The sequence below is a fragment of the Meleagris gallopavo genome, chromosome 5 (assembly GCF_905368555.1).
Source record: "Meleagris gallopavo chromosome 5, MGAL_WU_HG_1.1, whole genome shotgun sequence".
Lineage (NCBI taxonomy): Eukaryota > Metazoa > Chordata > Aves > Galliformes > Phasianidae > Meleagris > Meleagris gallopavo.
In genome coordinates this window covers 56,522,937-56,550,206 of record NC_139408.1, presented here as the reverse complement: position 1 = coordinate 56,550,206, position 27,270 = coordinate 56,522,937, and the positions used below count along the sequence as shown (strand labels likewise).

General features: G+C 44.5%; 1 protein-coding gene across 3 annotated transcripts in view; it reads left to right on the top strand.

The window, feature by feature from the left end:
- MDGA2 (MAM domain containing glycosylphosphatidylinositol anchor 2) overlaps positions 1-25,027 on the top strand; it is a 315,342-nt gene extending 290,315 nt beyond the window's left edge. Inside the window, exons 12-19 of one of the 3 annotated variants that reach the window (XR_014883814.1) lie at positions 6,509-6,529; positions 12,393-12,548; positions 13,606-13,764; positions 20,274-20,404; positions 22,356-22,461; positions 22,854-24,150; positions 24,679-24,754; positions 24,841-25,027. Coding sequence is in view for 1 of the 3 variants with exons in the window: in XM_085225899.1 (XP_085082025.1) it covers positions 6,509-6,529; positions 12,393-12,548; positions 13,606-13,764; positions 20,274-20,404; positions 22,356-22,461; positions 22,854-22,942 (662 nt within the window). In the remaining 2 variants the exon portion in view is untranslated. Of the gene's footprint in view, positions 1-6,508; positions 6,530-12,392; positions 12,549-13,605; positions 13,765-20,273; positions 20,405-22,355; positions 22,462-22,853 lie in introns of all 3 variants that reach the window. The other 2 variants (XR_014883813.1, XM_085225899.1) reach the window with 2 other exon arrangements.
- Positions 25,028-27,270: the final 2,243 nt, after the last annotated feature.

Sequence of the window (27,270 nt, the reverse complement as noted above, 5' to 3'; positions counted from 1 at the left end):
AAATGTATGTTTCTCAGAGCCCATCTTGGCAAACACTCAATTAAAAGAAATTGTTTACTGAATCTGTGAATGCACAAATGAGGAGAAATTAGTCATTCTGCTGCAATTCCTGTTGGACCTTTGCTCCTCATTAGGTGTCTACTAAGGAAGTGTCTGTGTTCCCTAATACAAGAAAGACAGAGAACTTTTGGAGAGGGTCCAGAGGAGCCACAAAGGTGATCAGGGGGCTGCAGCACCTCCCCTATGAAGACAGGCTGAGGGAGCTGGGCTTGTTCAGCCTGGAGAAGAGAAGGCTGTGGGGTGACCTCATTGCAGCCTTCAGTACCTAAACGGAGCCTACAGACAGGAGGGGAGTCAGCTCTTGGAAAGGGTAGAGAACAGCAGGACAAGGGGAAATGGTTTGAAGTTGAGGGAGGGCACATTGAGGTTGGATGTCAGGGGAATTTGTTTGCTGTGAGAGTGGTGAGGTGCTGGAACAGCTGCCCAGAGAGGCTGTGGATGCCCCGTCCATCCCTGGAGGTGTTCAAGGCCAGGTTGGATGGGGCCCTGGGCAGCCTGGGCTGCTGTGAGATGTGAAGGTTGGTGGCCCTGCCTGTGGTGGGGGTTTGGAGCTTCATGATCCTTGAGGTCCCTCCCAACCCTGGCCATTCTGTGATTCTGTGAAGTGCTGCACTGTAGTGGTGTTTGTGCTCTGGCAGGTCTCAGGAACTGACTCAGTTCTCGGCTCACAACCACACCGAGTTTGAGCCGTTAATGAAACATCATATAATTTGCATTTCTAACCCCAAGCTGCCGAAGAAAACATTCCCATGCAACATAAAAAGACATATTTGGACTACAGCAAATTTCTTCTGCTAGAATCTGCCATTAGCACAGATGTGAATGACATCCCATTTCAAACATGCCGATTGGACATCAAGCATAATCCAGCTGCCCAGGAGAGATGGAGCCATCATGTTGTGCCCCAGGTGGAAGGATGCTCCTGCAGTGGTGCTCAGTGCCATCACTCAGGTGTCAACAAATACAGTGTAAGAAATGGTGAGCCAGGTGCTAATCGATAGGATAAACCCAGAATGACTTCTCTTTGAAGTGGGGTTCCAGAATCTCTCTGTGTGCTTCAAATACACATTTTATTTCAACATTTGTCCAAGCACCATAGTGTCAGCTAGCTATTACCAGGCTAATTTTAAGTGTGTTATAACTCCAGCTATAAAATAATGATACTGCATATATTATTATGGTGCGAATCCAATAGTTATAGTCTGAAATGCTAGAATCTTAGAAAAGCAGCTAATGGGCTAGCAGCATGCACAGCAGCAGACCAGAATTGAAGTAGAAGTAATAATAAACATTACCCAGAAAATAAGACATCATGCGAATGTTTCTTAAATGGAGAAGGTAATTTTTGACAGATTTCTCCCCATTACATTTGTTGAGACCTTAAGCACACACACACACACAAAAACAGCCCATCCACAGTTGGATCTTCATATTTTCAATATAGTTTCATCCTGTAGGTGTGTGCAATTTTGATTGATACCCTGCAGGCACACTGGACTTCAGCCACATCACTCCACACTTCTCACTCCACTGCTTCAGAAATACTTTTTTGGGGACTTACAACAGTTTAATACCTTGCAGTATCACTGGGTTGCTGAGGTTGGAGGTGCTGCTGGATATCATCTCATCCAAGCTACTCAGAGCAGGCTGCCCAGGGCCACATGCAGTTGGGTCCTAACTGTCTCCAAGAATGGAGATTCCACAACCTCTCTGGGCACCCTGTCCCAGTGTTTGCCACCTTTATTAGTGCAGACAAGCTTTTTTCTCTATAACTCTCTCTGTAACTACCTGAAGGGAGGTTGTAGTGAGCTGGGGGTCGGCCTCTTCTAGGGGCTGCTATGAAATGTGGAGGTTGGTGGCCCTGCCTGTGGTGGGGGGTTGGAGCTTCATGATCCTTGAGGCCCCTTCCAACCCAAGGATAGGACTAGAGGGAATGGCTTCAAGCTGCACCAGGGGAGAGTTAGGCTGGACGTCAGGAAATACTACTTTTTTGAAAGAGTGGTCAAGCACTGGAATGGGCCTAAGGAGGTGGGGGAGTTACCCACCCTGAAGGTGTTCAAGGAACGTTTGGATTTTGTGTTGAGGGACATGGCTTAGTGAGAACTATTGGTGATATGTGGATGGTTGGACTGGATGATCTTGTAGGTCTTTTCCAACCTTGGTGATTCTGTGATTCTGATGTTTAAAATGTATGCTTTTGTTTGTATCGCTGGTAAGGATTCCCACTGAAAACATGTTTTTCCATCTTGTAAGCAGATTAAAAAGATTTCACCCCATTTTAAAGAAATGCAGCCAGCATGAAAAGCAGATCAGATGCGTGATAATTAGAGTTGCTAAAAATGGTAGCAGTGTCTTTTGCCTTTAATGAGTGCATTCTCCTTTACACTTGAGCTTCAGCTTCATGCAAGTAGGGAACAGACAGACCATGGCCTATAGGAGTTATTTTGACAGCTTAAAGTTGTCATTTGTAGCATGACAACCTTGGGTTGGTGCTGCCCAAAAATGATTTTTCAAATTAGTGTGTGAGAATCAACTTGACATTCCTAGTGCGTGGATTGCGTTTGCTGCCTTACCAGAGAGGAGGTTTCTCCAGATTTCTCTCAGTGGATGGCTCACCCTTAAGACATGCCCATATCTCTCTGTGACTTTAGGGACACTCTTAGATGAGGTGTCTAATTTACCAATCATTCAAGTTAGGTCACGTTGCTCCTTCCTGTGCAGTCGTTTTTGTTGAGTTCTGCTGCAGAGCACATTGCATTTTTAATTAAAATCCACAACTGGAGTTTAATGGGGAAAATGCTCATATATAAATAACAGCTTCCAGTGGGCTAACCTGCTGGTAGCCATCCGAATGTCCAAAATGACAAGGCTACTACGGTAGTACCAAATTAGGAGAAGCCTTATTTATGAGCTCTTTACAGCACGCCCTGCCATCCCAAGCTGGAACCGTACATACAAGACAAAACCTCCTTGCTATCCAAGCCCACAAATCAAAACCTTACGCATGGTGGAAACATTTCATAGGGAAATTCCTTGCCTGCCATGAGTTATTTTCTCCTCCATGCAGAGGAGGAGTGGGAGAAAAGGACAATCATCACAGAAGGAGTGACATTGATAATTACAGCCAAGCATCACTTGACAAATTCTTTGGTAGGTGCATATGTTACTCTGCTAGTGATCACAGTCTGGCAAGTAAATACTAACAGGGCAGTTTAAATAGCACTAATGAGTGTTTTGAAGGCTGGTACAAAACAGATAAGCCTTTTAGTAACAGGTTCAATGTAATCTCCATCACTTTACATAAATCTGTGTCAGCCTCCGTGATGCAAACAAGCAATAACGTCCTCCAGCTATTCCAATTAACACTATTTCAGATATGCACTTATGGTTAAATATTTCTAACCAGTGGTAAACAAGCAAGTTAATTTCATTTCTGTGAATGAAGCCCAAATCCTAGCATTGTATTTATTGTATGTAGAATCAGCCCTCTGTGACATGGTAGGTAGATGATGGTTGCCAATCACTTAATGGCCCTGCCTGTGGATTCTTATACAGGTTAGGAACTTCCCAGATCCTGTATGGAAGAAGTGTATGTAATTGTTCCATTTATTATTATTACTATTATATTTCTGGGCCCCACAAGAAAAAAAAGGCATCACATAGAGCATAAATTATAGGATTTATAAGTATACACAGATTAAGTATGAGGCTGTTTTGTAAGTAGTTATGCAGAGGAAAAAGAAAACCTTGCATAGAGAATCAATATCTACAATGAAGACTGCTTTCCACTATGCAAACCAAGTGCTTTTAGAGGTTTGGACTCCTGATCCCTCATTAAAGCTTTTAGATTCTGGTTGTATGTAGACAGCAGTTTCCAGTAGTAGAAAACAGAGCAGCCGAATACCCAGCATACTTACCTCTAGTTTTATGTTTCTCACAGTCGATTTGCAGCTGTGTTTTTAAAGGAAGGGCACAATGTCTCAGTGCCTGTACAAGTTCCTGAACAAGTGTCTGTATCGAGGAGGATCTCTGGGAGACATCGCTGTATAAATGCAGTTACATGTAACACAAGGGCAGGCGCTGAGAACAAACATTTTTCTGCCATCACCTGCACATATACAGATCACTGAAAAGTGAAGTTGTCCGACAAGCTGAAATTCCAGTGGGCTTTATTCCCTGCACACTGGAGAAAAGGCAGAGAGATTAAGGGATGATCCGCCTCAGCTCTACCCGAGCTCACATCCTTCCTGATGCTTGGTTCTCCTCCTGAGATTCCCCAGCATTAAGCCAGGCCAGCAGAGCAGAGCAGCGTGAGCTCATAGGCACAAAGCCTTTCCAGATGTTCCCAGCTCAGCCTTAGGAATTGCTCCATCAGTCATCCATTGGTTTATCTTCATGGCTAATTGAATGAGCTGCCCTCACATTGCGCACACAGCAGCCTCACCTTTCAGCAGTGAGCCCTGGAGCTGTCACACTTCATCACATGGCAGCTTAGTGCACCACTAAGGACAGTGAGCTTTCTGGGTTGCTTTATTTTCAATTTCATTTTATTCTTCTAGTTTATTTCGTTAGATAAGTTCAGCCTAACTTCTTCAATTTGCTTTTCTGCTTTTGTCCATCAGTTTGAACTGCAGCTAGCTTGGCAAGAAGCCTTTTTTGCTTTGCTGTGTGAACAGTCTGAGTAGCATGACTCAAGGTTACGCACTGATGACAGTTTCCATAAAAGCCTGTGCGTTTAGTTACAAAGCAAGCATCACTAAACGTAGTTTCCAGCAATTTCAGCTAATTCCAAGTTCAATCACTCAAGAAGCTCGCAAAATGAATGTTTCTTGGAGAATGAAAGGTAATTTGTTGGTAAAAGCTATGAGGTTGTCTAATATAATGTAATGGCTAAGTTTCTTAAAATTGCACAGGGGCAAGTCGCTGTTCATTTGTTTCAGCGAAGAAAGATCAGATGGCAGAGTCACTAAATTAGACCTGTTTTAAAAGCTTCAGGTTGAAGTTAATGCTAAGTAGAAACCGTGGCTGGGGTCAGAAAGCAGGATTCATGTCTCTGAACACAGCTTGGGAATGGCAGTAAGGGCTTCTAGCAGAAGGGCTCTGTTTCCTAAGTCTCCCATCCTCAAATATACCCTTCCACAAATAGGCAGCACAGAAATGAAGACTTTCGTTTCTCCCTCAGACCAAATTTCCAATGTTTAGCATTGTTCAGGTCAGTCTTCCCTCATGGATAAGATAAAGCCATCCCATGGCTAAGATATCTGTAAGCATGACTAAGGTTTGACTTTCATCCTGTTCCATCCTCTGGCTGATAGGTGAACCTCAGTATTAAAGAATTAGGAATTTAGAGCTTTTTGTAATTTTGCTGAGGTACTGTTAAACAAGAGTACTTTTCATCACCTGTGCCAAGGATGCCCAGCACCAGTCATCATGCTCAGTCACAAAGGGCTTTGCGCAGAGCCAGAGAAGAGACAGAAATAATATTTTTCAGCAAAGTTATCTCAAAACCTCTTTGCAATGGTGGAAATTTGGTTTTGATGCCTCCCAAGAGGAGGAGTGGTCATCAACTGTCCCTGCCGTGGGGCAGGGAATGGGCAGAGGTGGATGCATAGGGGAGGGCAGAACTGCTTTGTCGCTTCTCCATCCGCAGGAACACAGCCCTGGAAAGCAGCATCCAATGGCATGGGTGCTGCAATGCTGGCAGCCCTGGGACGGCACGCCTCACCCTTCTTTGTCTTCTAGAATGTCTTTAAAACATTTCCCCCTAGAAGAGGATTTATGCAGCAGGCTTGCACGTTTTGTTGGCTTTTTTTTTCTTTTCTTCTTGCTTGGTTGTATCTCTTGGCCTAATGGGATCAAACCTCTTCTCTCCAACTTGCTGTGCTTTTGTTTCCTGCTGCTTAAAAATAAAATTGTGATTTCTGGGAAGAATGCAAGTGCTATCCATTCACAACCTGAAGAATAATACTGTTTATTTAGTAGAAGAATAGTTTGTTACCTTAAATACCCAAACATTGATAAGACCAACAATTGAGTAAGGCATAACGCAGAACCTCCGCTTCGGATGAATACATCCTTCCTGTGTCTTTTGTTGGATTCCTGCATGAAGGCATCACCTGAAGTTTTGCTGTGCAGCTGTCCTCTTCCGTACAGTGTCTGTGCCAATAATCTAGCTTTGATGCTTAATTATAGCATCTCATTCCCCAGGCTGCATGTGATAATGATGGAGCACGTGTAATGAGTGGAAGAGGCTTTTCTCATGGAAGTCATTGCCTTTGGCTTGTCAAGAAGCTGCAAAACAGTTTTGATGTCTGTGTTAATGTGGGACCTGTAATCGGGGTCCTCAGGAAGGGGAAGAATGATCAGTGGGCAATTTAGGGTCATCTCTGTGTTGGTTAATTAGGATTTTCCCTTTGTGCTAATTTTTTTTTTTTCCTCTCTCTTTCAGCTCCAGTAAATCCACACCTACGTAAGTATTTCTTTATCTTTTATTCACATGAAGAGCTGTCCTTGCACCTGTTGTCCTTTGTGCTTAAAAAGTGACTGACAATTATTCCACTCAGTTGCAGTGCCCCTTATTTTTGTGTGCAAGCTGAGCCTGATGCTGTCATTCCTCTTGTTCTGCAAAGTGCTAGAGCAACAGTTGATGGAGGAAGGACATATTGTAGCTCCAGCCCATCTTTCCTTCTTCCTAACCCAAGCAGTCTGTCTAAAGAAAAACCTGTTGCTCTAAAAATAAATTCAATTTCTGGATCATAGCAACTCAGTATGAAGGGGCAAAGCTATAGTTTAGTCACAGAGTCATGGAGTCACCAAGGTTGGGAAAGACCTCCAAGATCATCCAGTCCAACCATCCACCTACCACAGATATTTCCCCACTAAACCACATTCCTCAGTGCTACACCTCCATGGTTCCTGAACACCTCCAGGGACAGTGACTCAACCACCTCCCTGGACAGGTAATTCCAGCACTTAAACACTTTTGGAGAAGAAACGTTTCCTAATATTCAACCTGAGCCTCTTCTGGCACAACTTGTGGCCATTCTTTCTAGACCTATTGCTAGTTAAACGAGAGAAGAGGCCAACCCTCACCTTGCCACAGCCTTCACGTTTAAGGAACAGGCTCCTTAGGGAGGTGGTTGAGTCACCAACTCTGGACCTGTTTATAAACTGTTTGGATGTGGTGCTCAGGGCCATGATTTAGCAGAGGGTTGTTAGTTAGGGTAGTATGGTCAGGTTGCGGGTGGACTTGATGATCTTTAAGGTCTTTTCCAACCTGAGCAATTCTATGATTCTGTGACTGAGTAGGATCTGTGTCTGAGCCTTAGCAGACATTGTAAACATCTCAGAGGAAAAGTATACATGTATAACATTTTCCAAAGTAATTTCTCCTTGCATGAGAACTACATGTGCATCTCTTGAAGTACATCTACGTGAGCATGAATTGGGTCAGATGACTTCCAGAGGTCCCTTCTGACCTTACCCCTTCTGTGATTCTGTCATTTTGTGATTCCATGATTCTGAGTGAGTTACTGCAATCCTTCCAGCTGCAGTCAGCAGCTCATAGAATCATAGAATTGCTCTGACTGTGTCCTACCTGATGTGTGGTGTTCAGTAGCACATGAATGTCTCCTGGTACAACTGTTTCCCAAATCACCCACAGGCACCAAACCTATGCCAGTACAGCAGACAGGAGACTGGGCTGGAGCTAGGAAAAACAGCTTCATTCTACCACTAACATCCTACTTCATCCCCCATCTGTCTACTTCACGATTGATTTCCACTCAGTAGCAAGAGCATATTTTGTGTATTTTGTGGGACATACTCTGATGTTATTCTTGCTTTTAATCACATATGCAGAAATGCTCCTGTAAACGGAGTGGGACTCTTCCATTATTGCTGTCCTGGTGCAGCCATAGGCAGGCAGAGAAGCAGCAGCAGGCTGTGCAAGCAGCCTCTCTCTGTCTCTCAGATGATGGCCAAACTTTTCTGTAAATTTTAAACTTATTTGCTGAAGGTCTTGTGAGATGCATTAATAATTAATCAGGGCTCAGTTTAAAGCTCGTGGGAGCTGAAGGATCCAATCTCATTGACTTAAGTGAGCAGTAGATGAGGCCCTTGCTAATTAATGTATTAAACATATACTCTCTGATGTTAAGGAAAAAAAAGCATTGCACTCCCATGTGCTTCCCACTATAATCTTCTATGATTTTAAGATCTGAAATTGTCTCATTTTCAGAATGTCTCTATTGCACTAGAGATTATCTAGTTCAGAGCAGCAGCTCTGCCAGGCACGTGGCTCAGTGCAGGTGGCACCCGAATCACCCTTCAGGTCAAAACCCTGCTGGCTCCAGGGAGAGAGACTTCTGGCAGCCTGCCCACCATTTCCGTCCTCTGCTTCTGACTCTGTCTAGCTCTGCACCTCTGCTAATGGGAGAGTTTGCCCACTGGGAGCTATAGGGCACCCGGTGGCATTTCTTTCAGACAACCAAAGAGATGGTTAAATCTTGAAGGCTTGCTTTTTTCCCCAGTGACTTCTTGAGTGAAACCCTTTGACAGGAGAGAAATCTGCTGGGAAAAAGAAGTTCTGGCTCCCACAGCAAATTCAATCTCATCTTTATCCATGCTTTCTCCAATCTCATTTTGTGTCACTGAAAATGCAGGATGAATGGTGATGTTGTATGTTATATAACACCAACCAGCTTCTGATTCTTTCTAAACCTGTTGGGCTGAATTCTAACTTTATTTACACCATTGTGAATGAAGAGTAAGTGCCCTATTCAAGGGCAACTTTATGGGGAAAATATCTGGAAACTGAAGGCACACCTTCCTGCTCAAATTCTGGAATAATCACATGGAAAGAACATTCGTTCTCGTGAGATTTCTGCAGTAGATAAGGAAGTAGCATCAAATGGCTGAAAAACTGATATTTTGCCTTAGAGCTACTTTCGTGTGTGTGTGTGTGACATATAAATAAGGTGTTTAATGTAGACAGTTTACAGTAGACCAAACTACTGTATTCTGTAGACCAGTACCTAAAGGGAACCTACAAACAGGAGGGGAATCAACTCTTTGGAAGAGTAGATAACAGAAGGACAAGGGGAAATGGTTTGAAGTTGAGGGAGGGCAGATTTCAGTTGGATGTGAGGGGGAAGTTGTTTGCTGTGAGAGTGGTGAGGTGCTGGAACAGCTGCCCAGAGAGGCTGTGGATGCCCCGTCCATCCCTGGAGGTGTTCAAGGCCAGATTGGATGGGGCCCTGGGCAGCCTGGGCTGCTATGAAATGTGGAGGTTGGTGGCCCTGCCTGTGGTGGGGGGTTGGAGCTTCGTGATCCTTGAGGTCCCTTCCAACCCAAACCATTCTATGATTCTGTGATTTTGTGATTCTATGATTCTATGAACATTTAAGAATTTCATATCAATGAGTGCAATTAGATGTTACACTTGAATAATGGAAGACATAAGATGTGAAAAAGTCATTCAACTTGAATTTTACGGAAAAAGAGTTCATATTAGAATGAAGAGCCTTGCACTTCGAGAAGGGTTTCATATTTTGCCATGATTGGCAATAAATTTATTTAACGACTTGCATTAGTGTGGGTTTGGATCAACAATTCACCTCTGTCCTTAATGGCGTTTGGGACCATTTTTGGTATCCACAGTTCCATCAGTTCTCAGTCCCCATCCCCAGACCTTTGCTGTCTGCAGGGATGGGGCACCACGGCCCCTCTGGGCACTCTGTGCAGTCCCTCACTGCCCTTAGAGTAAAAAACTCCTGTCTTATTTCCAGTCTTACTCTCCCCTCTTTTAGTTTGAAGCCATTTCCCCTTGTCCTGACAGAAGAGACACTGCTGAGGAGTCTGTCTCCTCCTTTCTAACAGCCCCAGTTCTTGCACAGGGGAAGTGTAGAGCTAATCCCAGGGAACTACTTACCATTTGTATTCATCTGTTATTTTTCACAAGATGTTTAGTGCCAAGAATACTTAGCACTAACCTTTTCCAGTGCATTCCAAATGGCAGGGTTCTACGTGAAACCGGTATTTTCATATTAGATAAATGGCAAACTTTTACTTGCCTTTCTTCATCTAGCCTGAATGCATTAATTTGTTTCACTTGAAGAAAAGGCTGATGTGGATTTTGTTCTGCTGATGTGGTGGAATTTCTTAACGAAGCTCTGAGGGCACACTGTGACACAGAAATGCAGCTTTTAAGCAACTGGAGGGGCAGTGGTAGGAACCGCTGAATAGCTGGAAATGCTTTGTCTTAAATCACTTTGCTGCAGGACTGGATCTGATAGGCAGAATTTTACTCCTTTCGCCACTGTTTGGCCTTTTCGTTTTGTCTCATTGTGCAGAAGCAGCACCTTGCATGCTATAGGGAGGGTATGTAAAAGTGGAGGCCCAATGTAGTGTCAACCAAGCAACGCATGTTAGAGTGCTTCCTTGGTGTCACTGCTCATTCAAGACCTTTGTCAGGGTCTTTGTGTTCTCCTCCTGCTCTTGGAGACAACAATGAAGGTGTTGGTCTGCACTCATTCTCCCTGGAAGGACTTTGGATGGAGTCTGCAGCCCAGGTGTTCTTCTTTCATATGCTCATCTCTCGAGCAGAACAGCTGTCAGGCCACTGTTTGTATTTCTCCCCCGTGGTGCTTATGGAGATGCTCCTGTGCCGAATGGTTTTGTGTGTTCCCTCCTCATCATTCCAAATTCAGCATTCAAAAAGCACTACCTCCAGAGTCAAACTGAAGTCCTGAAGTGGGCTCTTCATCGCCTTGATGGCTTTCAGCCACATTTCTGAGTTAATTCTCCTGGAGGATCTAATAAAAGCAGTAAATTGATCAAGAAATCAAGCCTGGGGTGCTAATGGTCATGGAGGTTTCTGTGGACTGGGTTTTTGTGGCAACCTGGTGTTTGGAGCAGTGCTTCGTGCTGACTGCTATGCAACGGGAAGTTTGTGTTGTTCAGCATGAGCAGAGGCAGAATGAGGAGGGCTTGGAAAGCACTCCTAATGCACCTGGTGGATTGGGAGGAATTGTCAAGCCTGTTTTTTCAGTTTGCAGCATTATATGATTTTAAATAAGCTTCAGAGCAGCATCCTTGCTTAGCAGTACATATCCAAGCTAAGCTCCAGGTCCTTCTGTCTTTACTGATTTGCAGTGAAGCTCCAGTGGCTGAAGTGGATTTATAGTTTACTGAAGCCCCAAACCTGCAAACGTTTATACACCTCCTGAATTTAACACAGATGAATGGTGCCTGGTGTTAGAGTTTCTCCTAACAATGAATATAAATTGCACCCCTATAACGAATGCTGTAGCTTACACAGTATGCAGACAGCTGCATTCTCCCAGGAGAAGAGAGATTTGCTTGTTTTCTCAGATAAATCAATTGACTGCTGGAAGAGTAAACTCAGCAGGAACTGCTCGTGTGTATAAAATTAAGCTTTTGCACATTTTACTACACGAGGCCTCATTCTGTTCTGAGATGAAAACTGAACCTTGAAGTTCTGGTTTGTTTGGTTCCTAAATACCTGATTATAGGACTTCCCCAACCTGTCATAACCAGGAGGTGGGATCATTGGGATGGTGCCTGACAGACCTGCTTCACAAAAGAGAGGATCCCAATAATCCTGACTGGGGATCATCATGTCTACTTTAAATAACATTTCCTCTTGTTCTAGCCATTCTTTGTTTTCCCATCCCTATTGACAACTGAGAGTAATTTAAGAGATGCCACATTGCAGACCACGTTTTCCTTTTGAAGAGGTGCTGTACGCTTCTCTTAAATGATCTTATCCCTAAACCAAAATAACCGACCACTTCTTTTTTTCCCACACAGTTCATGTTTTATAGACATGCTATCCATTCTTCTCAGCTCTTCAGGAATCTTATCTGGGTCAATAGAGACAGTGTCTCTAAGGGCTGTTACTTATAGCTGAATATGTGAGGAGGATCTAGACAAGATTGAGTATAATTAATTTCAAGTAGCATTAACACAGGATGATGACGGTGCCTTATTTTCATCGCGGTCACTTAAAAGTGACAATCAACAGTAGAGAATGATGTAAAATAAATGTATATCTATTTCCAGTGCTGTTAATGAGCATCAACCTACATTGTGTTTGAAAACAGCTTGGATGTGGTGCTCAGGGACATGATTTAGCGGAGGGTTGTTGGTTAGGGTAGTATGGTTAGGTTGGACTCGATGATCTTTAAGGTCTTCTCCAACCTGAGCAATTCTGTGATTCTATGATTCTAATACATCTGTTCTCATGGAGAGGTAAGCAAGCATTGAGTGCTTTCAGGCACTAAATCTCCTCTCATTTGCTGTGTTGGCAGGAGAGTTCCACTGTGGATTTGAGGATGGTAACATTTGCCTTTTCACTCAAGACGATACGGACAACTTTGACTGGACAAAGCAAAGCACTGCCACGAGAGACACAAAATACACTCCCAACACAGGGCCAAACGCAGACCGGACTGGCTCCAAGGAAGGTAAGCTCCAGGGTGCACCCGTTCCTCCTGCACTGGGAGCTGCTCTGGGGTCGGGGATCTCCAGCCCAGCGGTGTCCTTCCTAATCACATCAAGATGAGCATACCTCAGGGACTGCAGAAAGAAACTGCCAGAGCTGAGGCATGCGGCCAGTCCCTATCAGAGCCCGCTAGCAGCGCCATTAACCATCTTGTATTATTTCTACTGCGCCATTTCCAAGCGATCACTTTCACGTTACAGCCTGGTGGGGAAATATCCTAGCACGTCTTGAACTATTCTTCTGTTTTATGTCATTTGAATTCTAACTTGGACTCTCAAACTATCACAGTGAGGTCTGGTTGCCCCGTTTTTACTTTGGGTGTTGCTAAAACATGTAATTTTCAATCTGCTACTCTTGTTAACAGAAGTGTGCCGTCTTGACTGCAGTATTTATTTTCATTTGAAAAGTCAGACATATTGTGCTGAATTTATCAAGTACTGCAGTAACTTGAGCTATTTTATTGTGTGCCCCATGCCCTCTATTACCAAGAAGGAAAAAATCATACTGCATCATATTTGCATGGTTGGATTAAGTAAATACGCCGTTGTTGGTGCACTCCAGAATAAATGAATATTTTCTTCTTGTGAGCCGTTGAATTGGGATTGACATGGGCAGTTTAAAATGTTCATTGGAAGCTTTCCATCAAGATATTTTTTTTTAACCTTATTTTAAAAATTCTCCCCTCTCATTGTTTATAGGAAAAAATTGCAACCTCGAGTCTGAAGTCTGAACCCCGTCATAAAGATTTTTTCTTTTCTTGAGCATATACGATGTTATATCAATATGAAGTTGTTTATGAGTACTGACCTGCAAGCCCTGATTTTACTCCTGGTAGAAAACATCTTTGAATCAGCTGTGGAAAACATATGGGCTTAGTGCACAACAAATATGACCCAGAAACCATGGTGTTCTCAGATGAACGTGAAAAATTAACCAAAATAGCCCGATATCTTCCTGTGTGTGTATTGTGTTGGTTTCTTAAGACCACAACATAACAATTTTCGTTTGTCCTTTCCTAGGTTTCTACATGTACATTGAGACGTCACGGCCCAGGCTGGAAGGGGAGAAGGCCCGACTCGTCAGTCCTGTTTTCAGCGTTGCTCCAAAAAATCCCTATGGAGCTACGAACACAGCCTACTGTTTTAGCTTCTACTATCACATGTATGGACAGCACATAGGTAGGAGAGAGCCGATGAGCTTGTCTTTTCACTTTGGGAGAGATAGCAGGAGAAATGTCCAGATATATGGAAGGGAAACACAGGATCACTTCCAAAACCAACTACAGCCAAGGCTGGCAAGAGAGGCACCTGAGAGCATTCTTTTGGTCATCAAACTTTTCCCCACAATCAGTATGCTAGCAGGAATACTCTAACAGTTGACAGGAGCATGTTGTGTACACATGGGGTTTTGAGCAGGGACTCTTGAAAGTGTGAAGATTTACAAAGGCTTTGCCTGGTTTTGAGTGTTTTTTGCCTGGTCACGGTTGTGTTGAATCTCTCCTTGCAAGTTTAGGGATGAAGCAATTAGCAGCACAGCCCTTGTGCTATGCAGCAGCACATGGGTCCTAAAGGAAAGCCTTGAACAATTCACTCAAAAGCTGTGGGAGCAGATCTTTCCAAGGTGAATCTTCAGGTCTATTTTTAGTCACAGCTCTTTCAAGATACACGTTTAATTACTTTGCACAGTGTTAAAGAAAAAAAAGAAAAAAGAAGTGTGGGAAAATGTAAAAGCATAAGCCTGAGCCAATTTTTCTAAATCCTGTAAATCCCTGTGGGTTCTTGGTGCTTACCAGTGCGTTGGGAGGCTTTCCAGTGCCACGCTGCCCTGACTCGGTGTATTTTTATAGATATTTTCAAGGGCAAGCACATCCTCGTAGTGCATTCTGGTGGTCGCTTTGGGAAACATTCAGCTGCCTGCAGGCAGAGCTCGGGTTATAAATAGAGCAGACAGCTCGCTCCGTTCTGCTAGCTGTCTGCACTGCTGAGCACTCAACGCAGCCCCCGGTGTAAATTCTGCTCACTCCGTGTTGCAGGAGGAACTGGAGCCATGCCATGCTGAGTGAAAGAAGTACAGAGTGCTCCACGAGCCTACTTCTGCTATAGGACAGTGAAGAGCAGAGTTACGACCATTAAGGGTCGAAGAGTTCTTGTGGAACTTCTTAAAGTTAGGATAAATATAAGAAAAAGCCACTGAGGTTGACATCTGCCCACGAAAAAGTGACTCCTAATTTTTGCAGTTTTGGTCTTTCTCCTGGGCTGCCCTTCTGTCCTTCTCTATTTTGGCTGAAATTGTTCTTTTCTGTGTCATTTCTTGAGCTGACACATAGAGTGCTGCCTGACAAAGGAGCTGACCCACAGATGAAGGTGGTGACAATGACAGTTAGTGATCAGCTGTATGACTGTACAGGTGTTTTTTTTTTTAATGTTGATGTGGACACTTGGATGTCAAAAAACAAAATCCCTCAATGTCACTTCTCTAATGTTAGAAAATACAGGTGACATCATTTTAGCTACTATGGTCCAGTGGTCTAGTTTTGAAACCAGAGAGGCTGTGGATGCCCCGTCCATCCCTGGAGGTGTTCAAGGCCAGGTTGGATGGGGCCCTGGGCAGCCTGGGCTGCTATGAAATGTGGAGGTTGGTGGCCCTGCCTGTGGTGGGGATTTGGAGCTTCGTGATCCTTGAGGTCCCTTCCAACCCAAGCCATTCTATGATTCTATGAACAGCTTTATACAAAATTTTTCTGTCTCCAAAGACAGAAAGATGATGAATTAATAGCGTCAGCCATGTGTTTGAATGCAGGCATCTTTACTAAATTCAACATTATCATATTCTGACAAAATGTTAGAAAGCACGTGAGAATGCAAAAAGCATCCAAGAAATGAATTATGAGATCAGCAAATGTATATAATCTGATCCCCCAGGTGTGAACTCCATCACCTGTATTGCTCACATGAGGATAGTAAAAAAGGGAAGAGAAAAACCTCAGGAGTAGTGATGTTCTAAGACTTCAGAGATTTATGCACATGGTTATGTTAGGAATGGTTGCATTGATGAAGTCATCACTTGAATGTTTTTTGGAAGGTTTGTGGTCTTAGAAATTGCTTCATTTTTAGGAAAGGAGTTACTATATTTAGGTTATTATTATATTTAGGTTATTATTATGTTTAGGGTTTATTATATTTAGTGGAGGGTTGTTAGAGTTGGGGTAGTTTGGTCAGGTTGCAGTTGGACTTGATAATCTTTAAGGTCTTTTCCAAACTGAGCAATTCTGTGATTCTGTTACAGCACAATGCTTTGCCCAGGTAAATCAGTCCTAATAAGCATTTTGGATGACATATACTCCATAACCTTCATTTAGAAGATATATTTTCCATTGCAGCACATTGTTTAGTTTCTCTTTTCATATTAATGCTGCTGGAAGTTGTGTAGCTAAAGTTATCTTCATTCTGACAGAAGTTTGGCCTATGGGTGAATCTAATCATATTTTGAACAGCTATTTTAAAGCTGAAATTTCATGCAAGCAGTTTAGTCTTCTGAGCTCACCTTCAGTCTTGTGCTCACCTTCTGACCGTGGAAATAATTTCTGCCCAAGGCAGAATGCCAATGGGCACATACAGAAATGCAAGGAATTCATCAGATTGGTAAGAATTTTCATTTGACAGTGAAGGTGTTCAAACATGGGCACAGATTGACCAGCAGTGTCTCTGTCCTTGGAGACAACCAAAACCCAATTGGCCACTGTCCTGGGCAACCTAATGCTCTGGAACAAATTCCAGAGGTGCCTCCTATCTCAAAATTCTGTGTTTCTCTGAATTATTTAATTTATAATTTTTTTTTTTTTTCAGAAGAATCCCACTTTATTAAGGATTAATACCATGTAGATATGTCTAAATCTTATTACTACACCAAATTGACTGTTTTACCATGAACCCTTGACCCTTCACTGCTGTTCTGGAATTTGCAGCCTGTATATACATAGAAGGTTCCTCTTATCCCTATGCAGGGATAAGGACTGCCCATCAGGGCTTCAGTATGCACTGACAGGATGGGAACTGCCAACTGAGACCTCACACATGATCTCTGCTCTCTTTTCAATGAGCTTCAGCTGCCAGTTTTTCACTGCTTCTCCCTGAAAACTGGAGTCTTGCAGGGGAATGGGACTTAAATAAGTTCTAGCCTGTTCCTCCCCTGTACCTATGGACCACCATTCAGAGAAGATACAAGGCTATTAACCCTTGATTTTTTTGTCCATGTTATCATAGCGTTGTTCAGCAGACTTCAGAGCTGTATGTCTGCATTTCTGTTGGGCTTTATTTTCCCTAATTATCCATAGATAAAGAGTATTAGGCTTATTACTCCGCTGTCCCATGGGGAGAGTTTTGTTTCCAAAACAGTCTCTGTGCACATCAAAAAACATGTCTGCATTTCCAGCAGAGACGCAAATGATCCCTAATTTAAAAAATGGAGGATCATCCTAGATGCTCCGGCACTGGTGCTGGGATGGAGGCATAGGGGAAAAGAGGCATCACCCACTGTTCTTACACGAATGACCCTGGTGACATCAATTTGAAAACACGGCTGTTGCACTATGCTGTAAAAAGCAGCCATCCAGTTCATCCTGCTCAGCATCCGTGCCTGCTGCTCAGGTCTTGGTGTCTCTGGAGAAGAGCCTGAAAATGTGGGTAGCGATAAGGAGTGGTGCTTGGGAGCCTTTGCAGATCTGAGATTAGCACTGAAACTGTGGCAAGCTCTGGCAAGATAAGCGGAGGCCTACATCCCATGCCAGGTGGTTTGATTCAGGAGGCAGAAGTGATCTGTGCCTGGAATAGATGGCTCTTGCTCACAAGTTGGAGTTTAATTCCCAGTGGATCTCACGGCTGGCTCTGAGGCTGCTGGCTGCCAAGGAAACTGCCCATGCTGTTTTCCACATACTTCAAAGGGAGAGGGTGTATTACCTTAAACAGAAAGGAAATAGAAGATCCCATTACTTGATTTGCAGCAAACAATGAGCCATTGTTGGGGAATAAGAGAATGAGGAGTCACTGTCCTTATTATAACTGTGTACTGAGAGAGAATGGGGTTGTAGCTCCATTATAGCTGTCACTGTTTTTTTAAGTCATCAGTGTTTCTGATTTTCCCATCCGCACCTCAGTGTGGAGCACTGCTAATTGACTTTGTGAGAACAGCCATTTTTCTTATCATTAGAGCCACTGGGAGCTGCCCAGGTCTTTGCTGCTGAGCTCTGAACACAGCAGCTCCCAGCCCTCTCAGTGGGATGATGCCAAGAAATGAATTTCCTTCATTCACACCTGCTGCTCCTGGACACAGTTTGGGTCTCTGACTCCCATCTGTCTGGAGCTCTGAACGACTGTATCTATGGGCAAACTCTTGCTGGGCACACCTCAGTGAGAACAACACAGCCAACTTGTCCTCCCCACAGCATTTGCAAAGGCAGAGCACTTTTCTAAAGCCTTCTTGGAAGAACATGTTGCATTTCAAAGCTAGGCACTTGTTGCACGTCACATTTTGGGCAGGTTTGTGGCCATGAGGGACAGGAGCAGAAGAGAAGGCATTGGGGAAAGCTGAGAGCGGCCATTCCGTATCTAATGGGGCTGTAAGAAGGAAAGGGACAGAGTCTTTAGCAGGGGCTTTTGTGACAGGATAATGGTTTCCAACTAAAAGAGGGGAGAGTTAGATTGGAGATAAGGAAGAAGTTTTTTGCAATAAGGGCAGTGAAGCACTGGCAGTTCTCCCAGAGAGGTGGTGCTACCCCATCCCTGCAGACAGCCAAGGTCAGGGGATGGGCTGTGAGCACTGATGGAGCTGTGGGTGTCCCTGTGTGCTGCAGGGAGTGGGACCTGATGGCTTTTAAGGGTCCCTTCCAACTCTAAATATTCTGTGACCCTATGATCTGGTACAGGAATGGTTATTTTATGTTTGAAGTAAGACTGCGATCACCTGCTATTAATTTCAAGAAATTCCATGACACTGAGAGGCTGGGAGTGATACAAACAACCTTAAATCTCTGTAACCTCAGCAGTGATGGATTTACATGCTTTTCTTACCTCAATTATTTAGTGATTCCACACAGCCCTGCAGCATGGCAGCCTGCACAAATGGGTGAAATAATTACCAGCTCTCCTTCTTTAATAATGGCATTGCTTTTTGTCTTCATGAGAAGTAACTTTATGAGTAGTGCTGTTACTACAAGTAGTGCTATCTGCCTCTTCTCCTGCCTTGGACCCAGCACAGTTGTTAAAAATAGAATGGTTTGAATTGGATGGGGCCCAAGAGGTTGTCTAGTCCTGCTCCTTCCAACGAACAGGGATACCCACAGCTCCACCAGGTGCTCAGGTTTTTTGAGGAGAGAATGGGAGAACCAAGCATTTCTCTTCTGCACATGGCAGGATGATGAGGTCTTTTTGGTGTACCCATAGCAGGCAGAGATGGACTGTCACTGCTACAATCCATTCCTCCTTTGTGAAGCTTGTTCACTTCCCATGCATTTGAACATAAATGCTGCAGGAGGGACCGGTGCTGCCCAGCTTCTCCAGCAGCACCACCTCCCTGCTCCGTCCCAGGAGATGGGCACCCTGCTGAAGCAGCCGTGATGAGAATACTCACCGCTCCATTCCTCTTTTAGCTCATGCTTTTCAAGGCACTGAGTTTTGCTATTGCTCGAAATAAGAAGTTTTTATTAGCAGGAGCTGAGTCACCCTGCAGCTGCCTCAGATCCGAGAGGTCTCCTCGCAAATGTGATTTGTGTCAGCATCCCAGATGCCACTCCTGACTCTCTGAGAAACGTGGTTTTGTGTGAACCTGGCTGTCTGAGCATTCTTGAAGGCAGAGGCAGTGATTCCCATAGCACTGAGACACTGCCCCACACACCTGCAGTCAGAACGGTGAGCGAGAGGAACAGTACCTGCAAACAGTGATTTGCTGAACTCTGCTCAGTGAAGACAGTGCTGCCTCTTGGTGCTCAGGGACAGCCTGGTTTTTGCTCACAGCCCATCAGAGAAGGGGGAGCACTGCGCAGAAGGGAGCTGAGTGCTGGGATCTGATACTTGCTGCAAAGAACATTTGTTCTGGAACCAGAACCTTCATGGCCAGTGGTGGGGAGACACCCAGAGTTGAGGTTTGAGGTGTTTTTTTTCCTGAGGATTTACTGAGGTTCAAATGAGGATTGTCTTGTCCTTGCAAAATGCTTCTCACTGGGATTAAAGGCATCATACCTACCTCAGATGCATTTGTATTAGTAAACCATGGCCAGGGTAAACAAGAAGTTGGACATTTGGGTAAGGTGGCTGGAGATGCCTACTTTGCACTAATGCACAAAAAACTCCTTACAGTCCCGCCAGAAAGCCATGTGTACTTCCAGAGCTGCTGGGAACAAGGGACATGGCTCCCTGCCTCAGGGCCCAGCTTGCTGCTGAGCCACCACCCACTGAGAGTTCGCTTCACCACGGCACAGTTATCCCAAGTGTAAAAATTTTTCAGTATGGGATAAGAAACCCTCATATTCACCTCCACTGTGTTGCAGAGATGTGTTCCAGATGTGCAGCACAGGAGTGCATTGTCCCAGCACCACCACTGGTCCAGCACCCAGCCCCAGCCTGGCCGGCTCAGGGCCTTACTCTCCCAGCTCGGTTCTCAGCTCACCAGCTCACCTCCTTACCCTCTCTTCCAGGAAGCTTGAATGTTTACCTGCGACTGAAAGGCCAGACCGCGATAGAGAACCCCTTGTGGTCTTCAAGTGGAAATAAGGGCCAGCACTGGAACCAAGCCCGTGTCAATATCAACCCCCCGACTTCATTCCAGGTAAGGGACGGCGCTGGGCTGCACGTGCTTTGCGGTGCCCGAGCAGCACCAGGTACTGCAGATGGAGGCATCAGGTCTGGGGCACGCATTCACTGACCCTTGTTTCTGACACAGGATTTCACAGCATCATTTCAGCCCTGAAAGCTGCTTTATGGACAGGTAATTGCTTTCCTTGCTGCAAATAGGTGAGCATCACAGAGCTTAATCATGCACACATCAGTGGCAGAACAGCAGCTATTTCCTCTGAGAGGAAATGCCTTTCAGTTCTTAGACAATGCTGTTAGCTGGTAGAATGTATGTCTATATCTATATAATTTTAGACTACCAACGGGAATATGAAATTATTTCCTATGAAAAAACATTTAGGGTCCATAGTGTAAAGTCTTTGTTAGATGTCTCAGGGAACACGTGAGTTTTCCATGAAAAAATAAAGGATCCATCTTTGCAGGGGTGCTGCCTGCTCAGAGCTATGGCAATCTGTTTGCTTCATTCACCACACATTGTGTTGGGCGTCAGACATTTCAGTTCTGGTTTGACAGTGAGATGCTGATAAATTCTTAGAAGCAGCTCTTGTTCATGCCATGAGCTGTTTCCAAATGGAACAGGTCTAAAAAAAACAGCTGCTGGTTCCTGGGATTCCTGGGGCCCCCGAAAGAGACCATGTCTTTGGGAACAGTAATTGAGCACGAACCAAAACGGCCATCCGGAATATGTGGATTGGGTTCACTTCATGGGTAGATGCCAATCCCAACCTTTTGTCTTATCCCCATGTGTGAGAGAGAGGCAGTGATGGAACAGAAGTGCTTTGGCATAGGCAGTCATGGAAGTGTTGCGTGGGAAAAAATGAAAGGAGAATTAGTGGAGAGGGATGTGCAAAGGGCAGCATGATGTGGTGCTTGAGATGAACAGAGAGGGACGGAACTGGGCAAAAAGACTGCAGGGAAGAAGAACAAGGGTGTTGAAAAGCACGATTGGGAAGCTGGTCAGGGCTTGAGAGACCCCTCAAAGACCATCTCGTTCCAACCCCTCTGCCACGGGCAGGGCTGCCAACCACTAAATCAAGCACCAGATAAGGTGGCCCAGTGTCCCATTTACACCCATCCAACCTGGTCCTTGGGTGATGCTCGTGCCCTCTGTGGTTTGCAAGGGCGTCTTCCACTGCTCTTGGTATTTACTCATTTAGTGAAGGTTATTCATTTCACATGAGAAGCTTTGAACTATAGTGATGAGCAAAGAAATGTGGGAAGCTGCTAGAATAGGCTTGGACTTGTGTGCTGCTGTTGAAATCAGTGGATAAAGAGAGAGTGCCCCAGACACCTCCCTAACATGCAAGCTCATTATGAGGTGTAATTTAAGCATTTTGCTCCAGATGGTGTTAATAATTTTTGTCAAATTGGCTCTACCTCCAAGAGTTAATTTCTCCATTAGTCCCACAGCACGCCCTTATAAGATTCATTGGATGTGATGCAAATATTGTCACAGATTAAAGGTTAGAAACTTTTCATCTAAGTGAGCCAAAAATATTTCAAAGATCTGAGTTGGGGGGAGCAATAAAGGAGAAGAGAGATAGCTGTGCAAATGGTGCTGCTTGGGAGATGTATCCCTTGCATAATTCCTTCATCTCATTAGAAGGGCTTTGAAGTTTGCTAGGGGATATATTTCTTGCTACACAGAATGAGTCCACTCCTCTGCAGAGCTAATTAGGCAGCAGTGAGGCAGGGCAGCACCGTGTTGCACTGGGAGAGGAAAACAGATAACTTGGTTTCTTCTGTACAACAGTACTGCCCAGTTGACAAGCAGCTTTATAGTAAATAATGGCTACAAGGTGCTCGTGCTGCATTCCACCCCATAGGAAATGCTTGCATGGTATTCCAAGCCCCTCAGGAAAGTTTACTGCTGTGTTCTTCCCATTTGCCATCCTATGAACTGCTGTTCCTTTTATTTTTTGCAGCTTATATTTGAAGGGATCCGGGGCCCAGGCATTGAAGGAGACATTGCTATTGATGATGTATCAATTGTGGAAGGAGAGTGTATGAAATCCGACCAGCCGGCCAACAGTAAGTGGCTCTTCTATGCACTGGGGAGAGCAAATTGCTTCTTGTGCTGTAAAATTGAGGCCTCTGCTGAAATGGGCGTTCTGTGAGAGAGCAGAGCATTGTGTGGTTAAGTCAGAGAGGCTGCAGGAGAAGAGTTTTGCTTTCTGCCCACACAGCAGATGCTGGCAGCAGTGGGTTCCCTCAGGGCAGCACCCTTTACACCCAACCCTCCCCAGTGATTCAGGAAGGACAGATGGATGAAGCAATGTGAAAAATTGTTTTGGGAGTCGAAACAGTGTTAAAATTTATAGTCCAATTGTCACAATTGCCCGTGGACCTCTTTTCACCCCACCGTCCCCATGTTGGCGTTATGACACAGAGCTTTAATTCTGCCTTTTTCCCCCTTTTTGTAGATTTACGATCAGGTGCTGTTGGGACATTAGCGCATATACGACTTATCCCAGTTACCATCCTCATGTTTGTCTTAAGTCATCAGAGGTGACCTTATCCTGGCAGAGGCTACAAAAGATTCACCAGGCACTGGCATGAAGAAAGAGTCTTTGTAAAATGGACATTTAAAAACAAACTACCAAAGATTCCTCCACTGACTGACTCAAAAGTTAAATAAATACATAAATAAATTAAAAAAACAAACAAACAAACAAAAAAACAATTAAAAAGCACTGGGGACATAAAAGGCATCATGGGAGTGTAACTCACTATGAACCACGCGTGAGAACGAGATCTGGCCTAAGTGAGGAAGAGACCTTCAGGTGCTTTTGTGGTCAATAACGAATACAGCATCATCTGGTTGAACTCTCGGAACAGAGCGATAGAAACCCTTGTCAAAGCACAAAGTCATGGCTGGTTTTGTTTCAAATGAATAGTTTGCTTGTTACCATGGAAACCTAATGGCCTGCCAAAAAAAAAGAAAAAGAAAAAGAAAAAGAAAAAAAGAGGAGAGGAGAGGAGAGAGAGGAAATAATAAAATTAAAACAGAGAGAGCAACACCTCACTGTAAACAGGGTATGTGAAGAGCTGGCATTCATTTTCCCTTCGAGGAGGTTTTTAGTGTAGAGTTAAAAACATGTAGGCCCTTTCGCCTATGGCTGTCACCTCCCCTAGAGAGTAACCCCGAATCAGAGCTGTTTTAAGACATTTCTGTTTCATTTCTCATGGCTATGCTCGATAACTGTATGCTGTCTCCTTTTGCATGCATTACGATCCAGGATGTGCCACCTGGGCTTACATATGACACAGGCTTATCGGAGCTTGCTTGCGGCCACTCGAACACCCCTCTCCCCTCCCCAACTGAGTCATCTGTTCTAACGAAGTGAAGAAACCAAACCACCATCTTTTATAAATTGCCATGGAAACCAAGTGCCTTCAATGAAACAAGCCTGATTTAAAAGTATATGTAGAATAATAATAATTTCAACACAGAAGCTTGCACTGCTAAAGTGTGGTTTGTGCAAACTATTTTCTAAACAAACTACGGAGCCCGGGTGTGCAGACTGCAGGCGAAGGAAGCAAAGTCGCTCCTGGAGGTGGATGGACCTGAGCTGCTGCGTAAGCCCTCTCGGACAAGATATCTGTTGTTTAACCTTCCAGACAGCCATGGCCTTTCAGCTTATTACCCATTAGAAAATAGCTTCCGTTGGTCCTGGAAATGGGAGCAGCGCTTTTTATTTGTTCCTTTCAGGTGATCAGGTGGGTCAACCAGAGGAAGAGGTGGTGGAGATGCACTTAGGGGTGCAGCGCTGCGCTCTGCAGGCACAGCTGGGCACGGGGCTGCTGCTGCTGCTGCCGCTGCTGCTGCAGGGAAGTCAAAGTTCCACTTGTGCAACAAAGCACACGTGGGTTTGGAGCTGCCCCGATAGCCAGCCGGTTTTCCACTGCATTGTAAATTTCCCTGACAGTTGGTTATGACAATTTGAAGACCTTTTTCCTTAAATTATCTCAGCTTTTAACTTCATTTAAAAAAAAAAAAAAAAGACTTTTGTCTAAAGAGGAGTATTATTATTATAATTATTATTATTATTACTTGTTCTCTCAACACCCTAGGATTAAAAAATACCTGATATGCAAGAAATTGGAGTACCAACAAATGAAAACAAACCAACAAACAGCATCATATTTGCAAACATGAGTATAAAAAGCACAACGAGATGCAGTACAACAATGACAAGGCTTGATTTTTTTTTTCTTTTTTTTTTTCTTTTTTTTTTTATTCTGTAGAGAAATGTTTGTGCAAATTCAGTAATTCAACTGAAGAGATAATTTTACAGCTATGTTCAATAAAGCCTCTTTCCAGGTAAGGTATGCCACGTGGTGCGTGTGTTTGTTGGGCGCTGTGCACGGGGTGCTGCTGGGCTGATGCACTGGTGCTGCTGTCTGCAGATGGAAGCACGGCCCATGGAGCTGGTCAAGGATGCTGCTGGTGCTGCTTTGGAGGTGCTTTGTGGTGTCCGATGCCCGGGCTGCAGCAAAAAAGCTGCTTGGAAGACAGCGGGAGCCCAGAGCTTGGATGGACTGTGGGGTTTGGCACCGTGAGTGTTTGTTAATAAAAGGAAATTTCCCACTGGAAGCATTGGATTTTAATTTTGGACCGGAGAGCCGAGTCGGGTGCGGCAAGATCCTGACCGGAGCTTTGCTTAGGAGGTCGGTGTGCCCCAGGATTTGGGGTCTGTGGAAATGGGACCTCCACAGGCATCTGCCTGAAAGCCAAAGGACCACAGTGCGTGCGAGGGACCCTCACAGGGCACAGCTGGGGCCACTGTGCTCACAGCCATGGCTCCAGAGCCTTGCCCAGAGGAACAGCAGGCTGCAGCGTGTTCCCTGCTGCGTTTCCTATTCTACCCTTGCCTGTCATTAGAGCAAGTCTATATCTTGCTCTATATCTTTATCTATTGTCTATATCCACTACATCTGCAGTGGGGAATATAGGAATAGTGGCCAGCTGTCTGCCTTTCTGACGTAACGTGGGAACCATTCCATTCCCTTGAAAATGCTGTCCCTCACATTGATTCTTTCAAAACTGGACTCAGCATCCATAGATTTGGACACCCGTTGGTCAGCTCAGGCCAGGATAAGTGACCCCAAAGCAGCCGCTGCTGCAGGTCACTGAATTGGAGGTCATGCATTTGTGGGGACCACAGGCTAAGACTGAAAGCTGAAATCCCCATTCCCTCCTCATATTTTTAGCCTTCTTTCTTTGGTGGAGGACAGAGATGAATATTCAATGAAAACTTTGGCCAAAGACCAAAGTTGTCTTTCTGGGGGCAGGATGAGCTGAGGGGCAGGTGGTTTTGTGGAAGGGAACTTGCTTGCCCTGCCTATTTCAGTTCTGTTCTGCTTACGTGGGCACAGAAGCAGTTGCTAAGGTATTTTTTCTCTTTCAGACATTGATTTAGTATAGTGTTGTCTTCCTTTACGTCCCTAACCTAAGGAACTGAAAAGGAAGTGGGATTTTATCTTGGGCTACGAGCAAATAGGTAAAAGATATGCATTTCCTAGTCTATATGTAGATATATATTTCATTTGGGTGTGAAAATGAATGAAGTATTTGTAAAAAATTGGGGTGACAACCAGACAGAGAGCTGCTGTTCATTTCTTGGGTACCCCATCTAGTAACATTCCTGGCTTGATTTTAAATGGTTCCTCAATACAGAATTGTGCAAAAGTGGACTCAGAGCAGGACAGAAGCTGGCTGCTGGCATCAGCCTGGCTTTTTAGGGAGCCAGCTGAGAACCAGCTGGGTGTTCCCATGGCAGAGGTAAATGACCCCACGATGAAGTTTGCAGTGAATTTTATTCTTCTCAGGACGGTCAGGGAGAGCAAGGAGCATTCCCCTTTCATAGCAAAGGAGTGCTAATTCTTTTCGTTCACAGGGCATGCAGTTTGAATGGGAAATCCCACGTGCAATTGCTAAGAACTCTGATCTCACTGTACAACCAGCCACTGCTTCCCCAGCCAGCTCCAGCCAGGCAATGGGACACAAGGGGATAAAAGAGCAGAGACTTGAAGGGGGCAAACACATCACAAAACACATTACAAATGCATCATTAAGACGAAGGCAAGGAGCAGCTCCTGGAGAGCCTGTCAAAGTGCTGATGCCTTGTATGATAAAAAAGCATTTGCTCGTGGATACTGCAGAGGATAGGTTCTTTACCCTGAGCTCACGTCGTATCAGCCAGTTTCTGGAAATGATGGTCTTGAGTGTATGCTGCTGTCAGGCCCACGTAAATCCTTGGAAATGTGAAATTTCTTGCCGAACTCAGAGGCTTTGGAAGAGTGCTGACCTCCAGGGATGCCAGCACAGTTCCCTCCCTGACACCGAGTGCTTGAATCTCCACTGCATTCACCAGTGTAAATGGCATTATTTAGTGTGAGCACCTCTCGAGGCAATCAGAGGCCCCAGACTTCAGTACAGAGCTGAGGAGTGATAGCATCAGCTCCTTGTTCAAATTTGGTTTCTTTTTCACTGCCTTCAGGGTCAGTGACATCCCTTTGCAGTGAGCCACGTAGTCAGAACGATGGGATTTTCTTCACTCCCACTGGAAGAGGTTCTACTGCTTCATTTTTGGAGGGTTTACTCACTGGTTATTTTTTCATGTATCTGAGGATGGTTTAAATGCTCTTCCTGCCCGAAAAGAGCTGCTGTCCATCGGAAGAATGGCTCTATATGGGAGTTTGATAACAAAGGTAGTCCCATATTATAAGCACCTTTGCCAGTATATGCCAGTAAAAAGGTTAGAGGCCATCAGGATTAATTCTTACATTTTCCTATAAAAACCTATGCAAGAAACTCATTATATTTCTGATTTTTTT